The sequence below is a fragment of the Scyliorhinus canicula genome, chromosome 1, assembly GCF_902713615.1.
Source record: "Scyliorhinus canicula chromosome 1, sScyCan1.1, whole genome shotgun sequence".
Classification (NCBI taxonomy): Eukaryota; Metazoa; Chordata; class Chondrichthyes; order Carcharhiniformes; family Scyliorhinidae; genus Scyliorhinus; species Scyliorhinus canicula.
The window spans coordinates 291,293,880-291,306,151 of NC_052146.1; the positions used below are offsets into that span (position 1 = coordinate 291,293,880).

General features: G+C 49.2%; 1 protein-coding gene across 4 annotated transcripts in view; it reads left to right on the forward strand.

Moving 5' to 3' along the window:
- Positions 1 to 12,272, forward strand: part of sdccag8 (SHH signaling and ciliogenesis regulator sdccag8) — a 595,448-nt gene that overhangs the window by 20,933 nt on the left and 562,243 nt on the right. For all 4 annotated transcript variants that reach the window (XR_005462774.1, XR_005462773.1, XM_038815187.1 and 1 more), the window contains exon 4: positions 1,558 to 1,668. Coding sequence is in view for 2 of the 4 variants with exons in the window: in XM_038815187.1 (XP_038671115.1) it covers positions 1,558 to 1,668 (111 nt within the window). In the remaining 2 variants the exon portion in view is untranslated. The remainder of the gene's footprint in view (positions 1 to 1,557; positions 1,669 to 12,272) is intronic.

Consider the following 12,272-nt stretch of genomic DNA (forward strand, 5'->3'; position numbering starts at 1 on the left):
GAGTATTGTGTGTAGTTCTAGGTGTCACACTATAAAGGTAAAGACAGAGGGGGGTGTGGGGAGGGGTGTCGAGAGATCGGAAAGCCATTTAGAAATGCCGTCCCAATCTCTCCTTGCACTGAGGCGTTCCAGCAGGCAGGGCTCTTCAGTACAGGAAACAGGACTAAGTGCGACCTCCGCCGTGTGTTCCCCGCTGAGTGCCCATATCTAACCAGAGTCGTGTTAGGTAGCATTGTGTTTTCTAGGCGCTTTGAGGCCTGGGAAACAGGCAGCTATACGCGCTCGCTATAGAACTCTTCCCATTTGGTTAGATGGAGCCCAACATCTCTGCTGGGAGCCATCATCCGATGCAAACAGCACTGCCAAGGTGAAAGCCTACTCAATAGCAACTGTGCTACTGAAAACAGGGCCCCACTCCAGCTGCCATGAACAAACGAGGATTTTAACATTTTATCTCTGCTCTTTCTTGCAAAGGCACTTAGCATAAATTTCCTGGGACCTAACTCAAGCCATGTAACCCAAGAAAAGACTAATACAAAATGTGGACTAGGATGAAAAGATTGATTAAAAGTTGAGTGGAGCTGGAGCTCACAAAAATGCTGTTCCCGCATTCGCATCACACAACAACCAAAATAACTTTTTAATGAGTTGGATATGTGTCAGAATATGATACCATTGAATTGGACAATATATAATAAGGGATAAAATTTTGTTTACGAGCTGTTCCCGCTCATAAACAGATCAAGAATGAGAGGCCACCGATTTAAAGTGATTTGCAAAAGAAGAAAATGTGATGTGAGGAAAAATCTTTTTACACTCGTCATTCGGGTCTCGAATGTACTGCTTTGAAGTGTGATGGCAGTAGGTTCAATCGAAGCATTCAAGAAGGTATTAGATGATTATTTGAATGTGCAGGGAATGGCAATAAGTCACGCTGCTTGTTTGGGGAGTCTGTGCCTCCCCAATGGGCGAACTGGCGGCCTCGTGTGCCGTAACAATTCTGTGATGTCATTTACATCTACTTTATTTAAGTTAGTACCTGCATAAAATTTGGTAAATGTATTAATTGGTCCTTTTAATGCGAGCGCACATGACTTTTGCAATTAAACATAAATTCAGGCCACAGTTGGAACCTTACTGAAATACTTTCATAAACTTCCACTTTACTTGCTGCATAGGAGATAATGAGCTGCTTAACTGCTAACAGTGACTGGCTATGCTGCGATACTAGGACTTATTTCAAGTTGTAAGACAAAACGGGCAAGATGAAAATCATCAAAATAAACTGTCTTCATACTGAAAACGGAATTTAGAAATTGATACATTTCAGACTGATGTACAAGAATTGCTCTAACTTTTATTGTGATCTTGAAAAGGGGACATGTTTATGATGTAAAATGAAAATTATTTAGTTTTTTTTTATTGCTGACTTTACAAATTTTGATCAACGCCTGGCTTTATAGGAACTAAGAAAATAAATAATCTAAATCATGATGTGCACTGAATCAAGAATATAAATATATTTATAAATATTTGACCATTTCTTTTCGTATATAGAAAGCAAGAAATTATTCAGATTGTTCCCCATCTATTGAAGATCTCGTACCTATTATTAATGACCAATCAGAATATATTCAACATTTGGAGGCAGAAGTCAAGCTTTTTAAGGTTGGTTGCATGCATTCTTATTCTTCAAATTAATTATTCCTTGAGGAAGTTGGGGGAGGGACTTAACCTGTGAACTTCGAAAATTTTTGCACCTTTGTTAGAAAGGGGGAGAAAGGTTTTTGGGATAGGGTGAATGTGAAGCCGAGGTTAAAATTGTATCAATAATGATCTTATTGAATGGCGGAGCAGCCTCAAAAGGGCCAAGTGGCTGACTCCTGCCCCTAATTCGCATATGTGTATGTTCATATGTTTTCTCAGATGGGATGTTCCAGGAATTGTTTGTGGCCAATACCTCGAATATCTCATTTTGTGACCTGGAAGTCCCGTTAAAGGAGTAGTTAAGTTATTTTATAAAATATGAAAAAAGGCTTTTAAGAGTAGAAAAAGACCATTAAGCCCAAAATGGATCATGCAACACCTGAAATGGAACTTGTAATTAAATCTTTAACATAGAAAACTTTCCACAGTACTTTGCAGAAGGGCATGTGGTGATATGCATCACTGTATATACATAAGGGGTTAATGTAAATACACTACAACTAAGTAACCACTAGAGGGAGCACCAGAGATGTCACGACATGTCGACATACAGCCAATGGGTTATTACAACAGGGCACCCAACCAATGGGTAATCAAGACACCCAAAGGGGACACTACCACAAGGGGGCATTACACAACCCATATATAAGGACAGGGCACACATGCTCTGTCTCTTTCCACAGGAGACACTTAGAGAGTAGGACAGGGGCACATTAGAAGCAGCACACCCACCACGTGGCTTGGAGCAGACTGGTTAGTTAGACTGAGTTACTATAGCAAGATTAGCAGGAGAGTCAAACTCATAGAGAACTGTGCTAATGGTTCAATAAATCACATTGAACTTACTTCAAAGTCTGGAGTGTCCTTTGGTCAAAGCTGCATCGAGTTGCAGCCTGTGTTATCCCAGAGTACATAGCACAACAGGGCAGAGAGAATTATAAGGTGATTAATGAACCATGGTACAGACCATAACTGAAAGCTTGGTCAGAAAGGTAGGCCAAAAATAGAGGAATAATGAAGTGAGCAACCTTTTAAATAATAATGGTGACAAAATTAAGTTTTTAAAATCTGTATTAAGTCATTGGTTTTATTTCTTTATTGCTGGCTACAATAAACACAATTAATATTGGTTGTTGTTTGCTGTTGATGTAAGTAGCACAGTAGTTAGCATGGTTGCTTCACAGCAGCAGGGTCCCAGGTTCGATTACCAGCTTGGGTGACTGTGCGGAGTCTGCACATTCTCCTCGTGTCTGCGTGGGTTTCCTCCGGGTGCTCCGGTTTCCTCCCACAATTCCTGAAAGACGCGCTGTTGGGTAATTTGGACACTTTGAATTCTCACTCTGTGAACCCTAATAGGTGCCGGATGTGGGGACTAGGGGCTTTTCACAGTAACTTCATTGCAGTGTTAATGTAAGCCTACTTGTGACAATAAAAATTATTATTATTATTAAAGTTCTTGCTTCATACTTTTTAAATCAGAGTTGCTTAATTGTTGGATAATTCATTATTTTTATTGAGTAACTGACAGTGAATTAACAGGATTAGAAAGCATTTTCTGATCTAGCAGGCTGAAGTCAATTAATATTTATTATAGATTTGGCTTCTCTCAAACGATGGTGGAGTTCAGTATGTTAATGTCTATTCAAATCTTGGTTCCACAATTGTTTGCTGATCTATTCAAAAGGTAAAAGCACACTACAGTTTGCAGGGGATGGGAGATTGTCGCAGGAAATGATTAGTGATGCTGAACCTGATTAATAACACCTATTGTAACACACACAAAATAGGTAATTTGAATAATTGACTTTACCTGAACAGCATCATGATCCTGCTTCAGCAATGAGCCCAATATATTGTGAATCATTTCTGTTGTATGCTAGAAACAGAAACATCTCCAAAGGAGCCTGTTTAGTTTGCGAGTGTATGCATAGCATGACCTATTCTGCTGCAGAAACCATTATGGTCTGTTCCTCCTATACATTAATTTGAAAATCAACATTGTTTCAGGAATTTCTTAAAATTAAAGTATCAACACTAATGGAAATGGAAAATGCTTCCTATGGGACTATTTACATTCTCCGGCACTTTAGTTGTCTTGAGTACTATGGTGATACTTTGTTTGGCTAACTACACTTTGATTGTCACATTCGTTGTGTATCTTTATTTTGGGGATGATATTGATTACGTATTGGTCACTTGATTACATGTTTTTAATATTTTGCCATTCATCTAATAAAAGCAGTTTATTCTGTCCCTTTCTTCCGAACCTCCCACTTCATTCCCAGGGGACAGCATGGTAGCATAGTGGTTAGCACTGTTGCTTCACAGCTCCAGGGTCCCGGGTTTGATAATAGAGGCCACGGCCTTAATTCACTCCTAAATGAGAAGAGTAAGGGATTGATGAGGAGGGGGTGAGGGTTTGGAGGTGAGGGAGGGATGGCCGGTTAGCTAAGATGGTTAGAGTGTCGTGCTAATAATGCCAAGGTCGCGGGTTCAATCCCCATACTGGCCAGGAATGCAAACCTGTTCCGGAACCATCTCCATGCCCCATATGTGTTCAGGTTTCCTTTGCAGATGGGTGGCACAGTGGTTAACACTGTTGCTTCACAGAACCAAGGACCCAGGTCCGATTCCTGGCTTGGGTTACTGTCTGTGCAGAACAGGCATGTTCTCCCTGTGTCTGCGTGGGTTTCCTCCGGGTGCTCCGGTTTCCTTCCGCAGTCCAAAGATGTGCAGGTTAGGTGGATCGGCTATGCTAAATTGCCCTTAGTGTCCAGAAGGGTTAGGTGGGGTTATCAGGTAGGGTGGCGGTACGGGCTTAAGTGGGGTGCGCGTTCCAAGGGCCAGTGCAGACTCGATGGGCCAAATGGCCTCCTTCCGCACTGTAGATTCTATGATTCACTTGGAACCTTCTGCTGTTACCAAATTTAGACATTTTCAGCATGGACTTTGTGAGCTAATTTTTAAAAAACTATTTATTAACCAATTTGCAGCATCCTTTTCATCTGGCAATTTATTGCTTGTACAGTGGAAGAATTGTTCAAATTATATTAGTCATAAGGGATGCGCGATTAATGTTTTAAATCCAAGAAATTGGACTACACGAGTTGTCATGTGGCTGGCGAAAGCCCTTGTTTGATTGAAAAAGAGGGTCTGGCTTTTCTCCAGTCTACAGATGCTATGTGGTGTTGAGAAGATGTGCTTATTTTGATGACCGATTATTTGCTGAGTTCAAATTCTGAATCCTCTTCATTGCGGGCGATTTCCAGGTTCCCTGCTACATGCACATTGGGGAAAAGAAGCATGAAAACCTGCCATGTTTCTGCCTTGCTTGATGGTTGCGGTGGGTATGACATATTGTTCACTCAGGAAATATGGGTGGGATTCTTCTATCCCGCGGCAGAGTCCCTGCGCCTTAGTAAACGCCGTCGCGCTTTACGACGGCGTCAGGGGCCCGATCCGATGACTTATTCTGGCCCGCAAAAGGGGCCAGCACGGGCGCGCCAAGAAGCGCAGGGGGCGTGGTGCCATACCGGCGTCATTCGCGCAACGTCCTGATGACGCGGCGCCACGTCGCTTGAAATTTGCGTGAGCGCTGCAAACTTACAAGACCGGCAAGATGTATGCCCCCCACCGTGCCGCCCCAAGGTTCCATGACCACGACCTAGAGACGCTGCTGGACATGGTCGAAGATAGGAGGGCGATCCTGTGTCGTCGACGTGGCCACCAGCACCCTGCCAACACAGTGCGGAGGAATTTGTGTGAGGTGGGAACTGCGGTAAGCATGGTGGGGCAAACCCCACGGATGGCCGAGCAGTGCCGCAAGAAGGTGCACGAGCTGATGAGTACACCAAGATGTGCCCTTGGTACCACCCAACCCCTACCAGCCACACATGTGACAATACCCCCCCTCTCCCCCCCAGGTGTGTTGCCAAACCTCCCCACTTGATCCTCATGTGCTGCACACCCCTGAGAGCCAGCGTGGTCGGGTGCCCAGTGCTCCCATCCCATCATATAGGCGACACCTGCGCGGGATGCTGTGTACCGACTAACCCTGATGCTTTACTGCCCACAACCACAGGGAACGTGCAAGAACTGGAGGGGGTTCACTTGTACTGCACCCCCTTACAGTACACGAGCAGAGGGCACTGGACCTCGTTGGTGGAGGCGGGGACCTTGAGGTTGCCTCTTACCAGATCGGAGGCGCACCAGCAAGTGAGTCCCCTGCCTACCTAGACACCCCACCCCCAGCACACACCCTCACCCCACTCCAGCCCCCCAGCACACACCTTCACCCCATTCCACCTCCCCAGCACACACCCTCACCCAATTCCCCCCCCCCCCCCCCCCAACTAAACCCCCCTGTGCTGTATTAACCATTCACCATGTATGTTACTGTATCACGCTGTTGCCCATACGGGCTCCACCTATGAACCATTGTACGATATTACATGGAATGTATCATGTTGGTGCCCTTGTGGGCTCCGCCCCTTGAGGGGAGGTATATAGAGCAGCAGCCCTGTAGGCGGCTCTCAGTCGCAGATCAGTCACAGGCAGGCACTGTTCTAGTTGATTAAAGCCACAGTTTACATCTACTCTCTGTTTCGCTTGAATTGATGGTCGCATCACCCCTCACCCCAGTCCGTGTGTGTAATGATACATGCTGCATCGTGTGTTGCAGGACCTGCTGACGATCGTCCCGGACCGTCTGCCGCTGCTCGGACCCCACAAGTGGCAGATCCAGATGCCCCCAGGGACGGATGCCACGGCGGGATGGCAGACGGAAACGAAGGCCTTCCTCCATCACTGTGACACAGCAGACAGACGCACAGAGGACTGATGACCAGGACAGTGATGAACAGAGGACGGACACACAGGACAGCAACAGACCCTAAATGGGGATAGAACATAGAACATAGAACAGTACAGCACAGAACAGGCCCTTCGGCCCTCGATGTTGTGCCGAGCAATGATCACCCTACTCAACCCCACGTATCCACCCTACACCCGTAACCCAACAACCCCCCCCACCCCCTTAACCTTACTTTTAAGGACACTACGGGCAATTTAGCATGGCCAATCCACCTAACCCGCACATCTTTGGACTGTGGGAGGAAACCGGAGCACCCGGAGGAAACCCACGCACACACGGGGAGGACGTGCAGACTCCGCACAGACAGTGACCCAGCCGGGAACCGAACCTGGGACCCTGGAGCTGTGAAGCATTTATGCTAACCACCATGCTACCGTGCTGCCCCACGGGATGATGGACACTGATGTGCACGACAGTCAGGACAGTGACACACAGAGGACGGACAGACCGGACTGTGCCCCTCAGACGGGGGCGAAAGAAAGAACACCGACTCAGGGCTCGACGCAGGAACCAGCAGACTCTGGGACCGATGCTGACCCAGACTTTTTTTTTTTATAAATTTAGAGTACCCAATTATTTTTATTAATTTTTTTTTTTTTTTTTTTCCAATTAAGGGGCAATTTAGCATGGCCAATCCACCTAACCTGCACATCTTTGGGTTGTGGGGGCGAAACCCACGCAGACACGGGGAGAACGTGCAAACTCCACACAGACAGTGACCCAGGGCCGGGATTCGAACCCGGGTCCTCAGCGCCGTAGGCAGCAATGGCTGACCCAGACTTGGCGTCACTGCACTCACCCACACCCCCCACCATCGCAGAGACTCGCGCCTCAGTTGGGCACTTTAGTGATGGGCTTCTGGGACACAGACTGGTGCGCACCGCACAGCTGTACCGGTACAGCAGGTGGAGGTAGGAGCAGCCGAGGGGCCAGACGGCCGGAGGGCAGCCCAGCCCCAGCAACCAGCTGCCGCTCAGATGGTTGCCGGGTTCCTGGACTTTCCAGTCCCACCCACAGACCCGATGCAGTTAGAAATCCAGGGACTAGACAACGGGATGACGGCCAGCCTCCAGCAACTGCCGACGCAGGTGAAGGAGTCCATCCGCGTCCACGAACAGGGAGTGGTTCCGGTCATGGCTGCCACCCAGGCCGACACCGCACGGGTGGCATCTGCGGTGGAGGCAATGGGTGCAACGGTTTTGGCTATGGGTCAGGTTATGCAAGGCGTGGAGCTTCATGTGCATGCGTCATCCGTGGCCCAGGACAGAGCTGCCCTCTCACAGGCAGCCATGTACCAGAACCAACTGGACATCTCCGCTGCGCTCCGCAGTCTGGCCGAATCTCAGCAGACCATCGCTGAGAGCATCGACGGCATTGCCCAGGCGACGGCTCAGTCTCAGCAGGCCATCTCTGAGAGCATCGGCGGCCTCACCCAGATGCTGGATGGCATCGCACAAGTACAGAGGGAGGTGGCGCAGTCCCAGACAGGAATGGCCCACTCACTGAACTCCATTGCTGCTAACATTCAGACCCTGGTCGATACTGCATTGGTCCTCCAGGACTGGCAGCGCCAGGTGTCGGGGTGCCTCGGGGCTTGTCTCCGCTCCCACCCCCATCCCATAGAGAGGCCTGGGAGCCACCGGGCACCCCGAGGGAGGAGGCGGTTCCGGAGCCTGTCCCGGTGACTCCTGCAAAGGAGGTCCCGGAACACTGTGGATCCTCGGACTCCCCCCGTCCCCTCCCTGGTGCATCTGGTGGGCAGTGGGCAGAACAGGGTGGCACCAAGCCAGCCAGCACGCCCATGGAGAAGCCTGGCCGATCCAAGCTGGCCCGCCCCAGGAAACGCATGCCAACGGGGAGCCAAGTCGCAGGGCCGGAGTCTTAGCAGTCCGCCTCCAATCCTGCTGTATTGTCTGGGGGAACACCTTGACGTAGTGGTAAGGCCCGTAAGGCCAAGAAGTTTGACACCTAGTAAGTTGGCACGGGTGCAGGGCAGTATAGTTATAGGGGCTAGGGCACTTGTATGTTACCGTTACAATTAAACTCTCTGTTGCACCAATGCAAGATGCCTCGGTGTTATGTCTGGTGGCCATGGGGTCGTGAACGGAACTGATTGGCACTGTGTTCGAAGGTCGTGGAACGGTGAGCACAGGTGGGTATAAAGTTTCCCCCTGCCGCCAGCAGTCCAACATATCTATAGAAGTGTCTGTTACGCGTACAGGGACCACCGGCGTGGAGGGTATAGCTGTGGCCATAAGTCAGGCATTAGCTAACGATATGGAGCTCACAGCTCATCGCAGAGTGGATTGTCATCATCCTTCATGGCATTGAACACACCCGCTTCCACAGGCAATCGTGTGAGACCAGCCCGTTGTGCCGCAGTTGGAGGGTGCTGTGCATGTGGTGGTGTGGCAGATAATGTAGTCGGGTGGTGCGGGAGGTGAGGGTGCTGGGTGGTGAGGTGGGGCGGTAGGGTGGTGCCAGTGCCGCTGCTCAGAGAGCCCCAACCCCCCTAGTTGGTGAAACGTGCGGCTATTAACCCCTCGCATGCGCGCTGGCCAAGCCAGTCGTATCGTGCAGCCTCCTGTCCATAACCCACCCCCATGTCACATCTGTTGCCCCCCTCGTCCCCATCCTCGTCATCTGGAGAGGTGTCCCCTCCCGCGACCTCCCCCTCTGCCTCCTCCTCCTCCAGCACATCGCCCCTCTGCTGGGCAATATTGTGGAGGACGCAGCAGACAACAACGATGCAGCTGACCCTCTCCTAATGGTACTGGAGGGTCTCTCCAGAGTGGTCCAGGCACCTGAAGTGCATCTTCAACAGGCCGAAGCATCTCTCGATCGCAGCCCTGGTTGCTGCATGGGCCTCATTGTAGCAGGTCTCCGCGTCGGTCTGTGGCCTCTGTATAGGCGTCATCAGCCATGACCGCAACGGGTAACCCTTGTCACCCAACAACTCGAACATGGCGGGGATGAATGATTGTGCTATGATAAACGCATCATGTACACTGCCCGGGTACTGTCCGCAGATGTGCATTATCTTCATGCGGTGGTCACAGACATCTGAATGTTCATGGAGCAGGACCCTTTCCTGTTCATGAAGATGTCCCTGTTCTCCATTGGAGGTTGCATGGCGACGTGCACCCCATCGATCGCCCCGTGTACCATGGGTACCCCAGCCACGGCAGTGAATCCCGCTGACCGGGCATTCTGGTGAGCAAGGTCCACTGGGAATTGTCATCCACATGCTCCCCCACCCACCCACCCGAACATGGAGGACCCGCCCCGCCAACATAGAGGATAGAGGCCCGCTCCCCCCCCCCCAGCATTGAATCCCACCCCCTCCCCCCACAACATGGAGGACCCGCCCTGCCACCATAGAGGATAGAGGCCCGCCCTGCCACCATAGAGGATAGAGGCCCGCTCTACCCCAGCATTGAGGCCCACCCCCACCCCACAACATGGAGATCCCGCCCCGCCAATATAGAGGATAGAGGCCCGCCCTACCCAGAACATAGATGCCCCCCCCCCCCCCCAGCATTGAGGCCCACCCCCACCCCACAACATGGAGATCCCGCCCTGCCAATATAGAGGCCCCTCCACTTGGCCGTAGCCCCGTCCGTGTCCATCACGAGAGTGTCAGGAACGCAATACACCGGCTGCTCACCTCCTCTCCTGTACCATCAGCCAGCACGACTGGTAGACGATTTTTATTTGCAGGTGTGAACGGCGCCGCGTGACATGGGGTCACGCTGTCGGGACTTCGGCCCATCCGGGCCCCAGAATCAACGCGACACCGGAGAATCGCGGGACTTGCCCCCTCGGCCGATTCTCCGGGCGGAGTGGCACCGTTCACGATCAGCCGTTCACGCCGGGTGGGAGAATGGCGGGATGGCGTCGGACCGGCGCCGCGTGAAAAATCGGTGCGATCGACGATTCTCCGACCCGGCGCACGGGCTCAGAGAATCCCGCCATATGTCCGGAAATGCAGTCATAGCGCACTGAGATCCAGTTTTATGTTCATTAACATCAGCTGTAGCCAGTGAGACTATATCATGCATCAATTATTTTGCAATATATAAAAATGCGAATGATCATTAGTCATGGCTTCTGGATATGAGATTAACCAGCTAAAGCTCCAGCTTTGCCAACATTGTAAGAGGCAATAATAACGATGCTAGTAAACAACAGTTGTTATATTTTTCATGTGTGTATGTATTATACATAGAATCATCATACAGTGCAGAAGGTGGCCATTCGGCCCATCGGGTCTGCTCCAGTCCTTGGAAAGTGCACCCTATCCCCGCAACCCAGTAGCCCCACCTAACCTTTTTAGGCATGAAGGGCAATTTATCATGGCCAATCCACCTAACCTGAATGACTTTGGACTGTCGGAGGAAACCCACGCACACACGGGGAGAACGTGCGGACTCTGCACAGACAGTGACCCAAGCCGGGAATCAAACCTAAGACCCTTGAGCTGTGAAGCAACAGTGCTAACCACTGTGCTACCATGCCACCCCACTATACATGGCAGAGTTTACCACATGTGGGCTGGGTTTCCATGTGTGGTCTTCTTGCCTGTGATTTCATTATTCCCTCCCACCATTATTTGTTAAAATGAATTTTTGTTTATTGTCACTTGTACCAAGGTACAGTGAAAAGTATTTTTCTGCGAGCAGCTCAACAGATCATTAAGTACATGAAAAGAAATAAAAGAAAGTACATAATAGGGAGTAATAATTTTAGTCTTGGAATTAAATTTTAAAATATTAGAACGCTTATAAGATAAGTAGAAAGAGAATCTGTTCGGGAGAGCTCGCAGAGAGTCGCCACGCGCCATCTTGCTGCCATTTTAGGGATAAGGGAAACTGCGGGTTGGGGAACACAGAAAGAAAATCTGGCCCATATTTTGTTCCTTCTCTTTTAATTTCTTGTTTTTTAACTTTCACACCCGAGATGATAGCCGTGCAATTTGCTCTTACATTCATGAATTACTATTAATGCAATAGAGTAACCATCCTGTTTATTTTTCCAGTTGCACCCTTCCCCCATTGTGAGGAAGGTCAAGAGCCTTTGTTTACTGCCTCCCCAAAATGACAGAGTTGGGGTCAGTAACTCATTGAAAATTTATTCTGCTACTCTAGCACTGTACTGCTCTAAGTACAGTCATCATGAACTGCTTGGCACAAATCACTTAAATATATCACCTCCCATGATAGATCGATACGTTTGTTCAGTGAGTAGCTGACCAATATATGCAAGAATATTACACTGGTTCAATTCCCAGTCTGTAGTCTCATTAGAAATAAGCCATTTAGCCCATCGCGCCTGCTCTGCCATTCAGTAAGATTGTGACTGATCTGATTGTGGCCTTAACTCCACTTTCCTGCTGACCATTATAATCCTTGATTCCCATATCAATCAAAACGTCTGTCTAATTCAGCCTTGAATATGTTGACTGACCCACTGCTCACTATGGAAACGAATTCCAAAGACTAAAGATCCCCTGAGTGAAGAAATCCCTCCTCAGATCTCTGTCTTGAATGGGTTACTACTTATTTTGAATCTGTATCCCTAGTTCTTGATTCCACCATAAGGGGAACCATCCTCTCATCCTGTCAAGCCCGCTCAATATCTTTAATGTTTCAGTAAGATTATTTGTCATTCACGAAAATCCAATGAAAATATG